General features: G+C 37.9%; 1 protein-coding gene across 1 annotated transcript in view; it reads left to right on the plus strand.

Moving 5' to 3' along the window:
- Positions 1–8,736: 8,736 nt before the first annotated feature.
- The window catches only part of mri (BTB/POZ domain-containing protein mrityu), a 39,888-nt gene continuing 35,027 nt past the window's right edge, over positions 8,737–13,597 (plus strand). Inside the window, exon 1 of the mRNA XM_081727934.1 lies at positions 8,737–8,896. Within this exon, the coding sequence (XP_081584060.1) occupies positions 8,769–8,896 (128 nt within the window). The 5' untranslated portion in view covers positions 8,737–8,768. The remainder of the gene's footprint in view (positions 8,897–13,597) is intronic.

A 13,597-nucleotide genomic window follows, 5' to 3' on the forward strand; every position in this document is an offset into this window, starting at 1 on the left:
CCATTAACCTATTACTGGTTAAGTGTTTATTCCTGGAATCATTTCAATGAATGTATTAATAATATTAATATAATGAATAGTTCAGTAAATGTATTAATAATATTAATATAATGAATAGATAAATAGTAAATATGATAATCTCTTACACCACCTACATTTTCATCCACTCAATCGATCAAAACTACAGCACTTACCGGAAGAAAGGAACGACGGACAAAGAAAATCAGACGAGAATTTAAATGTGTCGATTCATCGTTATTAAAAACATTAAGTTACGCCATGCGGGTCTTCGATAGCTACAACATGGTTTCAAACTAATGCGACATAGCCCAGTAAATATTATGGGTATTATATATTGGTTCGCAAGTATCTTATAAGATTACATGTAATTATACTTAAATTACCGATCAATAAAGTTAATTTAATCGCATTCAATTAATATTGAATTAAATTTATCAAAATCATAATCAAACTCAATATCAAAACGCGATTAAAAGGAAAATCTTTAACATATGATGAAAAATAAAGCGTGTAAGGACGTAAAATCATTATGAAAACTCAAGCCTAAGCTCTATATAGAGTTTAATTTTTAAAAATGGGGACGTTAGTCGATATTACTATTCTTACCTTCCAAATGGCTCATGAATCGAGGTTTCTGGTTGAAAAATGCATTTGACGTGAAAGGGTCATAGCTGTTGCGTTCTTCTTGTGTTCTCAGCCTGGACTAGAAGTTCTTCATGGTTGGTAGGCGGCTATGGAAGTGGACAAGATATTCAGTAGAGATGTCTTCTCGGGTTGGCCGTTCCGATGACTTTATCTGGCTAATGGGTAGAATTTTGAATCTTTCTCCAGAAGGTAGTTAAGCGTTGATGTCTGCCTTCTTCCATGAGGGAAATGTAGAGGTCTTCGTCGAGTTGAAGAATGCAGTTGTCACAGTAGTGGCCAGTTGTGGCCCTTGATGTTGTTTTGTACTGTTTGGTGTGGACGGAGATGATATTTTGCTACATGTTGCCAAAGTGGGTGTGCCTACAGGAAGATTGGTCTTATGTTCATCATGTAAATCTGGCGTTTGGTTTCGATTATGAGGAAGGGAGATAAAATAGTGGGAGAAGTATCCTATGATGCTAGAGTTCTTTCTTGACTATTCCTTGAAGGTGAGCCTGGAAGCTGGAGTTCTAGGTAATTGGTTCCGTCAGCAACAGTAAGTTCTGTTCCATTTATTCGGATAGATAGATCTCTTCTTTTCCTGTCCCTGGTGAAGTCCACCATTGATGGCATTTACTATCATTTTCCAGTTCACTGTTCAATTGTTTAGTATTTAGATATGCCTTTGGAGGCAGACAGAGGCATAACGGAAGTTTTCATGAGTATTAAAAACAGTAACATCATCAACGGAGATAGCAAGCGTATTGTTCGGGATGGTTGGAACATCTCATGTGTAGATTGCATATAGGAGTGGAAAGATGCAAGACTCTATGGCACCCCAGATTAGATGTTTCTTGGTCTGTGACGTGACCGCTGTATGCAATTTTGAACTCTCTGTCTTGGAGATAGGAACGTAGTAGCCGTATTTGGTAATGTGGAAAGGCGTAAGGAGAGGCTTGTGGCTTAGCCTCCTCATGCCACGCCCTGTCAAGTACGTTTTCGACATCAAGAAGAAGATGTAAGGTGTTCCTTTCTTTATTTGAATCGGTAATTGATTATCTCCAACACTCGGACTATCTAGATCTCGGTTCTGTGGCACCACGGAACCCCCTGTGAAACATACACTCCCACCGAGAATCGAATCCTGGCCTCACACGCCAAAGACGCGCACGCTAACCATATAGCCACGAGGGAGCCCAATAAAAGTATATAACGTGAGTGGAAACTTTTCGCCCTTGTACTTCCTTCAAACTTGTTGATTGATTGGTTGATTTGAATTTAATTATTCCAGTGAGCAGAGGTGCTATTCATCTTCTAGCTAACTTCACGGGCTCGTGAGCTACCAAATTTTTCGCATAAATTTAACCTCCATATCCGTCTTAGGATACGGATTTTAATCAGAATGAGGTTATTAAAACTCAATTCGTATCATATATAGCAAATTTATTTCAAGTGGTTCAGCCGTTATCGAGTGTTGCGATCTCACATAAGATCACTTTCATTTCTATAAACTGTATTGGTTTATCAAGATAGTCCTCGCCGAGTATCAATGGTGTTTTCTGCAAATAATATTTGATATATAGGGCCTATATATATATACATGGTGGTCCATTTATCTTGATACGTCCTTGTAACTTTAAACTAGTAGATGCAAAACGCTGAAATATCATCGAAAAGCATTTAAATATCGACGGAGGGACATTATCTGTCATACTTTAAAATACAACCAAATTTACACCTAACCCAATATAAAGTCGTATTGTTTTTCAAATGACACTACCTGTGGTGGACAAACACCGTGTGCGTGGGTTTCCTCTGGGTCTCCCGTTTCCTCCCACTTGCTTCATTTCACCATTTCATTCATTTCTCATCATCACTGTCTCCTTTAGCCTAGCCGGCATAATCGTGGGACGTAAAACTTAAAGATTTCATTTCATTTTTCAAATGACACTACATTAGTTTATGACACATTTCAAATCTATGAGGCACGTTCAGAAAGTGAACTCCGATTGGTCACAGTGCGTCAAGTAGTGGGGGCAGCACTACCATCTTTGTACAGACGTACGCGTTAAATCAGTCTGCATCCACCCGTGGTAGAGTGAAGGTTGTCTGATCACTAATTTCAATTTTGTAGTGTCTCAAAATGTGTGCTGCAATAGGAAACTCCACGAAGTTCGAGCTGTTATAGGTACTTCTGATATACATTTTCTTACGGCAAAACAATATTCGGCAACAGCTGTTCATCAGGAACTTTGTGCCGTGTATGGACCAAGTGCGTTGAGCGAAGGAGTTGTTCGTAAATGGGTTCATTCATTTAAAAATGGACTAACAAACATTCATGACGAAGAGAGGAGTGGCAGGCCATCAGTGGTCATTGATGAACTCGTTGAGAAAATTGATGGAAAAGTTCGTGAAAATCGACATTTCACAATCTCGGAGCTTTAGGATGAATTTGCACACATTTCTAAGATTGTGTTATATGATGTAGTGACTGAGAAGCTAGACTACAGGAAGTACTATGGCTCATGGTAGAGGCGGGAGATTTTCATGCTGATGGAATTTCTAAGCTAGTGCAGAGATGCGATAAGGGCTTGAATATTTATGGAAACTATATTGAAATATATAACAAAGAAGTAGTTTCGAGATGGATATAATAAATTCTTCTTATTTATTTTGGTGTTTCTTTTTCAACCAATCGAAAGTTACTTTCCGAACTGCTCTCGTACCAGTATCGGACTGGCCAAGTTGAGGACCCTTGGCGCGGATCCTTAAAGGCTTACAAAAAAGTTACAATAATACTGAGACAATCAAACGTAATCGTGAAATTACTTTAGTGCAAGCGAATAAGCGCAAGGGGCCGTTACGGATTAGAACCAGAAGGGGTCTTTGCTAAGTACGACGTTTTACTGGCTCACGGGGTCGTACAGATATGAGCAATGGGAGCCCGGGAAGGCTTCTTTCGGAAAGACAAACTTAGACTTCCGCAACCTTTCTGATAGGAAGACTCAAGAAAGCACTTGCGATCGTGAAGATTCGACCAAGGCCTACAGGTTCTGCACCTCGTGGTACTTGCAGGGCCCCTCGGGCCTTGGGTCCTTGGCGATTGCCAAGGAGCCTACGTGGGCAGTTCGGCACTGCCTCCCGTATATAAAATGAAATCTTACAATACCATACTTATAATGTAACGTTGCAAACTGAGGACGCTACAGTATCCCAGACATTGAAAAACAACCAAATTTAGGAAAGTTCTATAAAAGTAATAACGCAAGTGAGACAGACGGTTTAATGCATGTCCCAATTACCTTAGTGTCGAATGCTACCGTCATCATATGACGTATTTTGACCAAGTAGAAACTAAGTTACAAGCAACAAGTTAGTTTTATTTCGAAAAAGTGTTTACAAAACTAGCACATCCAATTATGTCATTGGATAGTTTTCAATAGATATATAAAGATCATAATGCCGTTTACAATAATTTGACATCTCAAACTATTCGAGAGATATGAAAAATGGTAACATTTGGTATTTTGCTTAAAATAATGTATTTGTGGAAACTTATTAAAACATTTTTTGTACTTTGCTACTATAGCAATACAACAATCCTTCTTGGTAGGTGTAATTACAACAAGCCCTCACAGTCAGAATCATGCGCGCCGACTACGTGGGTGCTCCGGAGCTCTGGCACCCACACAAATAATATTGAGGGTGCGGCGCTCCCACAGGATTTTTAGTTTGGACCCGGGTTTGAACCCGTTTTTCTTGCATTAAGTCAGCCGTGCTACCGACTGAGCTATGACAACCCCAACTTATCCTTATAGTTCCGGTATATTTTACTTTATCACAGCACAGCGCTTTGTGACAGTGTTCATAAAACATTTTAACTAAAAACAAATCAATCAAATACCGAGACTTCCCTGAAAACGTATAGGCTAACACGACCCGCCATTCATCTGCAGGCCGGTAGTAAGCCCAAAAATGTAGGAGGGATCCGATAGAAGTTAGGGGGGGGGGCGATCCAACCATATTATAGTTCTTTGCAAGCATATCGTGAAAATTTCTGGGGGCAGTAAAAATTTAGGGGGATCGGCCCCCTGGACATCCATGGATACGGGCCTGTGCACCCATATGAATTTTGGAAAGCCGGTGCCGTTGCTCAGAATTACAAAATTTTAAGCAGTGCTGTAAATTCTGTCAGTTTTTGCCATTACTCGAGAAAGGTTTTTAGTTATTAAATTGCTGTAGACTGCATTATATTATCTTCACTTGAAAACCATATATATATAATTGGATGAGGTATTTCTCTAACTTCAGCAGTTTATTTTATTTTATTTTATTGTTTTCGAAATAAAGACACTTGAAAAAAGTCAACCTTTCAATCTCTCAAATCTTTTTCCATAATCAAGCGAAAGCGAAACCCGTCATATCATGATCATACTATTTGACAGTAAGATACTTTGAATAATCCACTGCCCCGTCCACCTCACTTATATTATTACTGCTGTAGATTTCAAGAAAATTTGGATGTTGGAGATACTATAGCCAGAGTTGGCGTGGGTCAATGAAAACTTGACCCACGACCCACTGACCCACCACCCACCGTGACCCACGACCCACCACCCACCATGACCCACGACCCACCGTAACCCACGACCCACCGTGACCCACTGTGACCCACCATGACCCACCACCCACGGTGACCCACTCTGACCCACCATGACCCACCACCCACGGTGCCCCACTCTGATCCACCACCCACCATGAACCATTCTCATCCACTTTGACCTACTCTGACTCACCAAAATCCATCGTCATCAATTCTGAACACGATCCACGGCCTCTTCTGTACTGACTAAAGAGTTTACACTTGTAATAAAACAAGACTGTGAAATTGTCACTAATCGGAGTTTGACTTTCTAGTCAATCGCTCAACCACCACTCTGTTACAATAACAGTGGATCTGACCTTTACGATATAAAATGGTAAAGTGTTTGTCAGTGAGGAAATTAAAACAGTTCGAGGTGGGGGGGAAATTAGTGTGTGCCTAAAATATACTTGTACTAAGAGAGTATTCTTGCAAGTGTTAATTTCTGAACGCATTCCAAAAGAAACTTCTATTCGCAGGAAGATACCCCTGTACAATATGGAAAAGATTATGGTTTCTCAGTTCACAGTATTTTTCTCACAAAAGACTTGAAAAATCAGTTGTTCATAGGATATAAAGGTGCTCGGGTACCCTATGTGAGAGCATTTCCATAAAGTATGCTCATAATTGTAATTTGTGTAATCACTAAAACACCACGTTAAATTTAAGTTACAAATATGCATAATTGCAATTATTATGAATATTTATTCAAAGTAGTTTACCTAAAGCAAAGAAAAGACTTACTAAAAATTAGGTACAAAGTTGAACAACACAAATAAGCCATTAGTAATACAAGTATACATTTTCCGTAACTCGTAATTTTCCACCTTAAATCTGAAATCGGATTTATTTCCTGTTGGTAAGTTAACTTTTTGGGGGTAAATCATCCGCAGTGGAATGATGTCCATCCTTCAGCCAAGAAATAACTAGCTCGTCTACTTTGAGCATGTCTAGCGGTGGGCCATTAACATTGATGAACAACAAGTTAGACATTGTTTGAGCACTTAGTCTATTTCTAATATCAGTCATCTGTAAATTCATAAGGAGAAATCCCCGTTCGCACTCTGTCGTGGAAATTGATAATACTTCTACCCGATTTCTGCAAATTCTCATCGACAATCTACTTGTTAGACTTAAGTCTGATAACGATTTTTCTTGGTCAGGTTTGAAATACTCAGCAAGAAGTATCATCTCTCTATCACCATACATCTTTCCCATATCGACCATGTCAGTTGGCAATGTCGACCCATGTAGAACAGAAACTTCATCTACCACGCCTTTGATAAGGAATCTTGTGAATAAATTATCAATTAAAGCCTGATAAACTGATGATTTCTTATTTGTTTATACATTTAATTTTTGTAATTACACATGAAGGTTTGATACCATTACCAAGTTCCCTCCCCCCGTCTAGAAAGCGAAAGGGAACGTGACGTGATTTCTGGAAAGTGTTCAGAGGTGAATGGGAATTTCCATCCTTCTTCACCTTCAATTACCACACTGCTTTTTGTCATGAGCCAAATTACGATGAATTTCAATTAAATTATCATAGTATAATTATTTTCTTGTTGAATTATCAATACTTTTCAGTGAAAAAAGGATGAAATTTCAAAGTTCCAAATCAAATTCAGCTCCGTAAGTTTAAATGCTTGCGAGATACTCATTTTTTTTTCTCAAAAATTCTGATCCTTACTATCTCCTTAGGATTTATACATTGTAATAAAAGCAATATAACATCCCAATTTCGATTAAGACCTAACTATATACCAAAAGTAATTTCATTTGACTTTGCAATTTCACCGTGATGATCAGGCGCACACAGTTACATTCAATATTTTATATAATGATTAATATATTACAGTGATTCAAAAGTGGATTTTTCCCAGTAGTTAGTTCTAAAAACTCACAGGTCTCGAAAGCTAAGTTGTAGTGTAAGTCCTGTTGCTATTATTACTATTAAAAATATCAATATCCAAAAATGCCTGAAGTTCTTTTTTTCACTTGGTTAGATATACTCACCTCAAGTAAGTAGACAGAAACAAGTGGAAAAGGAAGGGAAATGAAAGTCTTGAAAGTAAAACGGAGACAAATTTACCAGTCTTCAAAGGATACTGTCTACAATGCAGTGAGCAGAGAGGGTCGGTAGATCATACTAAGTCGGTGGGTCGCAGTGGGTCACGGTGGGTGGTGAGTTGCAGTGGGTCATGGTGGGTGGTGGTTCGCAGCGGGTCACGGTGGGTCACAGTGGGTCATGGTGGGTGGTGGGTCGCAGTGGGTCACGGTGGGTGGTGGGTCACAGTGGGTCACGTGCTGTTGACCCACGACCCACTGACCCACCGACCCACTGACCCATTCCATCTCTGACTATAGCGTTATTAGTTTCAGCACTGAATAATAAATGTGATATTATAAGTTTCCGTTTAACATGAAATTTGAAATTTGGAATAACCTGACGTAGTTCCATTTAAAAAAATCTTAATCTTGAGTTGACAACACTGTTAAACTGGTGGTCCCACAGAGTATGCCAAACTGTCCCTCTTGCGATATTTGGACGGTACAAATTTGCAGCGGTGGTCCCGTGTAGCGTAGTTGCTAAAGCGCTGGTCTTTGGTGTGAATGGTCCCGTGTTCGATTCCCAGTGGGGACACTTGATCGATAAAGTGTAAAAACTTTTTCAGGCCATTCTGAATGAGTTTCGCCCTTCCCTCGACACGGCACTGGTAATCACCGAGGGACGTCATCGCTCTTACATAACAGGCTAACAGATGTCGAAAGCCTAGAAATCGAATTCCTAATCCTAATTTTCAGTGTTTTCGGTAGCCTATCAAGATAAATGGTCCACCCTGTATATATATTGAGACCATTCGGCTGTACAATCATTCAACCAAAACCAATAGTCGCGGCTAGTCATTGCCTTGATTCAATTAGTTAATAATAGCTATAGCTAAGAATTACACTTCTTTAGAAATGCGACGAAAGAAAAAAAATTCTTAAGGTCAGCAACCCCATCCTAATCCTACATGTGCGTGCATATTGAATATTTTTAATATTCTGAAATAAAGTGATATATTTCCAAGAGCTGCTTTAGATATCATTATTTGTATACGGCATCCTAATAATCATAGATGTCGATTATTTCAATTTTATTGTCGGTTTTTTAAATATAATTTGATAGAGAACATCGTGGGAATGAAAGAAGGTTAACGACCTAATTGCACGATTAAAAACAAGCCAATATTTTTCGAGATGTGTATGCCAATCACATTTTACTTTATTTTTAGGGACAAAAGTAATGAATTCATCTGTTAATTTTTCTGTAATTTTAAATCAAAATATTTAGGACAAAAATTATGAACTAAATGTATTTTACTCCATTGACGAAAAAGAACATGTAACGGAAATCGTCTTTTCTTTGTTAACAAAATGCCTTTCATGTTAAATACCACCTGTACGTCACTTCCGGTTTCACAGAATTTGTTGAATGAGCAATGTGAAGTGGAATGGGAGTGAGGTTAAGTTATATTATTATTGGTTTTCTTCATGCCTGAGAGGAGTTTTGCGGAAAATAAAAAGACTTGAGGATCATCTGTATTTCATAAACGGGACAGTGTAAGTAAAAATTGAAGTATGTTGATTATGTCATGGTATTAACAGCTGTGCTTTGTTGTTTAAAACTCGTTTCTTGTACCATTTCGTGAGTAACAAACGACTGACAAAAGATCGGAAAGTAGGTCTCTTGATTTGTTGCATGAGGGAAGTGTAATTTCTAATAAATGTATTTAATAATATTTCATATGGGAAATACTTCTCTCAATGTTACAACAAAAACTACAAATAAGATGGCTTAGTTCTAATATGTGTTGCATTTATATATGTTCCATGATGCTTTGTTTGAAGTTGCTTAATCTTTCTTTTACTCCATGTATTTCTTATTAAGTAGATCTTTAGAAAATTGTAAAATGTGTTGCTAAATTATTTGAAAGATGTACGTTGTATGCTTAAATAGATGCCATGATTGTCTTGATTAACAGTGTTGTTAAAAAGCTGAATTACGTTTAGTAGGTTTTAGTGTTTCCTGTTGAAATACAGCATCTGTTTTTGGTAAACGTAATACCAGAAACTTTTTCTTTACTTCTTATATCCATTGTAAGGTAAACTTGCCTTATCCCTAAAAGACGCATCATTTTGACAATAATGTATAAATTTGTTACCATGTACTCGTACAGTTGTCTTATGTTTCAATTGTAAATCTTACATTACTATCAATCCCAATACAAAGAACATTGTGACTCAGCCGTGAATTTCGTTTTCAGATCTTGAAAATCGAGGGAAAAAAAGTTCTTATTGTTTTCCCTGTTTCTTGTTTGCATAGTGGTAATCAGAAAGTTGAATGAAGGCACGTTTAATTATTCAATTGCAACGTTAGGACCGTCGCGCCACGCCTTGGGTCCCGCATCAGGCTGTTTTTATCATAGTTGTGTGGTCAGCAAAGGTTATTTTTATAAACTTTCCAATCGGAAAATTTCGCATGCTGTCCCATTTTATTTGGGCGTAATTATATTCATGAAATATCAACTTCTGTTAGCAGGAAATACTCTTACTGCCGTAGGTATTTTTTTCTTACGGGAGAAGTTGCATTAATGGGTGCAGACTCACTGTAGGATGGATAAGTATAAAACATGAATCAGAAACAGAAACCAACTTGTGCTAGATGGCCACTAAAAAGCACTAATGCTAATTAACCATGCAAGTCAGGGCAGGAGCGTAGCAAGGTGGCCCGAGCTGTAGAGAAGAGATGCATCCATATGGAGCAGGCGCGTGAGCGATGGTTGATATGTGCGAAAACAACGTGACAACACAACTAACTTACGTTTCAACGGGATTTTGATCTATTTTGGCATCTGACATGACTTTCGCTCTCAAGCAAATTATTCATTTCTTCCCGATAAATTTTCAAAATTTTGCTAGAAACGGACGACCAAGTTTGGAACTTAACCCCCAGTTCTTTCCTCTGCACCATTTCAATGCCGATTTTTTTTTCTTTTCTTTCACATCTCATTTTACCATAACCACATTAAGTCATCAGCTGATTTATTTCTCTTTTTTAATGTTATATGCTTATTGTATTTCTGACATTGCATGCGTTCCTACGTGCTTACAAGTGCACACTGTGTATTAGATATTCTCGTGTTTTACACGTGCTCCAGGTAAGATCCACGTATATTGTGTTTTCTTCTATACTCCTCTTTCGAAATCATAAATTTGATTTTTCCGTAAATTTTACAAAACCGTGCCCCTATAAACTGTGATAACACCAAATTGCAGATCATGAATGAGCCACATTTTAAGATTATGTAGTCCTGTATTCTTATGTTGTTTATTGCTTCTGAGTAGGAGAATGCAAGTAATCGTAAGCTTCCACTTTACATAACACACTTGCACATTTATAGAGGAGAATGAAATATATTACAATATAAAACTATGTGCAGTTGGAGAACGAGACGACCATTGAATAATATAGGCCTATATAATCCCCCAACACAAAGTGATCAAAAAATTCAAGCGTGAGGATCCTCTCTCGACTACAGTATTTCCTTTCATTGGCCACACCTCTGGCAAACTCACCAGAATACTTGCAATACATAGTATAAGAGTTACTCACAAACCTCTAGCCAACATCAGATCATTACTCAAACCAGTGAAAGACTACCTTCACTTGCACTCTTAGTATATATCGTATACCATGTGAATGTGCAGATCATACGTATGGCAAACTGAACGTACTATAGAACAACGATTAAAAAAACACAACAGCTTCATAAGACTTCAGCAGCCCGTAAAGTCAGGACTAGCAGAGCATGGCTTAGAGCTGGGTCACAGAATTGATTTTACAAATACCACCATTTTAGGTAAGTGCAGCAATTTTTAAGACAGAATAATAAAGGAAGCCATAGCTATCTTACGTGAAAGGTGCAATCTCGATAGAGACAATGGCTTTCAGCTCAGCCCTATCTGATCGGCCATTTTCAGGAACAAAAAATTGACATTCAGTGGAGCCATTTCTCGTAGTCACAAGCAACAGCCAATCAGGAGCCATCATTTTCCTCAGCCAATCACAAGCCCTCATTTATACTTCCTGCCCTAGTCACCATATATAATGCCAATATCTCTATCTGTCTGATAGCCCGAAAAGACTTACTAAATTACGTCACCAGGAAAGATTCAATTCTTTCTTCATGTAGGATAAATGTAATCTCTTTTGCAGTAGTTTGCTACCAATGCCTTAAGTTTCTATTCTGTTAACGATTTTCCTTTGTATTAGAATGTGTCCATGAGGGCCTTTGTTTCATGGGGAATGGGGCGCAGTTGCTCCTACTATGTCCTTTTTGGAATCTCCTACATTTAACTCTTTCAGGATCATAAGAATTGTAAGTAAGAAGAAATATATTTTTAAAACTATGTTGACTAAAGCTGACATGTAGATTCCAAAAATCGTTATCGCAAGATGATTACTTCATCGGTTGCATACTTATGGTCTAAGACATATATGTTCATGTGGTCAATTCCTCTGCCTAGGTTAGGAATCATAATGTCTGTGTATAGCAGTAGTAGTGTTTTCTCGATAATTAATGAATCTGTAAGCAGGTGGTATAGAAGACCAGAGGCATATTTTCTAAACTATTATGGGGCATTTTACTTTTATATTTATTTGTATTCAAGGTCGTTTAGGTAGTTGTGTATCCTGAACAGCTAACAGACGGAAATTAAAACATTTCAATGCTCGAGGACAATTTTAGGCCAGGTTAAAGAAATAGGACCAATATGTCCTTTGGTCGTCAAGGGTTAACATTATAATGACTTTAAGTCAATTCAGCTAATAGTGTTATGTGGAAGTCTACAGAAGTGATAATGATTTGTGAAATATTGCCAAGGAATTACCTTCATTCATCTAAGACTTAGTAAACTTGGATGTTTTTCAGCAATAGGTAATACTGCTGAAGTAAGAATTACGTCGTTTGTCACAATGGAGTACTTCTTTGACTTTTTAAAATATGACCCAAGTATCAAGAGTATAGACTGTAAGACCGCGTTTCCAATTTACATGAATCTTGTAGTTGTCATAAAAAAAATCTTGAAACCCTATAATATTTCTCCATGTAAACATAGTCTTGAAAGGGACATACAACATTTTTTTTTTTTTTTTTCATCTTCCAAGGAGTTAAACCATGTACAACTTTCTGGATCGTCTTGCTTCCTACCTGCTATTGCCTTCCCGCTGACATAAAGAAAAAAAATACAGTTTCGCCGCTTCCGAAACAACGGAATCTTTTGGACAGGGAGGGGAAGCGTGCTAAAATATACGTTTTTAATGAGAAGGTTCACTATTCGTCCACTAGAGAGCATAGCTGCATGGGTGGATGTATCTTTCTTGCTTTCAGAAAGCTGTAACATGTAAACAGTAATTAGATTGGGTTGCAAGTTTTTTTTTTTTTTTTTTTTTTTTTTTTTTATTTTTTAATGACAGTTACAAGATTCATGTAAACTGGAAATGTGGTCTAAGCTATCCTCGTATACAGTTGCTGTCAGATGCCGACATACCACGGGTGGTGGAGAATGTTACCAAACTCAGTATGTGGGCGGTGAGGTGACAGATCTGTTGATGCCACAGTTTCCTTTTTATGTTATTTCTAGAGGTCTTAAAAAATACTAGTTAAAACAATAATTTTGTATACTGCTAATATATATATATAGGGTGTTTTAAAACAACACCGACAACGTTTGGGAGGTGATTCCTGACACCAAGATAAGACAAAAAGGATAGACCAATCTAGATGCACAAAAGCTTCCTTTCGGAGTTATAGGCTGCCGAAAACATGAAAAAATTAACTTTAAGGGCCCATAGCTCCAAAACTATGGGACCTATCGTAGTCGGGTCAAGACCACTTAGGAACTGTTTTGTGCCCTATTCAAATTTACAAGTTTGTGAATCCTGTGGTACTTCCGCAATAAATTTTAAAGAAGAATTATGTGAGTACTTCAAATTAAATGCCTCTAACCAAACTCCCTCTATAAAAATTGTTGCAGAAGTACCACAGGATTCTGAAGCATGTATTTTTGGATAGAACGCATAGTAGTTCCTAGGTAAAGTCTTGACCCGACACGGTAGGTTCCCTAGTTTTGGAGCTATGGGCCCTTAAAGTTCAATTTTTCATGTTTTCAGCAGCCTATAACTCCGAAAGGAAGCATTTGTGCACCCAGGTTGGTCTATACTTTTTGTCTTATCGTGGTGTCAGGAATCATCTCCCAAAC

Source organism: Thermobia domestica, chromosome 10, assembly GCF_964235325.1.
Source record: "Thermobia domestica chromosome 10, izTheDome1.hap1.1, whole genome shotgun sequence".
Lineage (NCBI taxonomy): Eukaryota > Metazoa > Arthropoda > Insecta > Zygentoma > Lepismatidae > Thermobia > Thermobia domestica.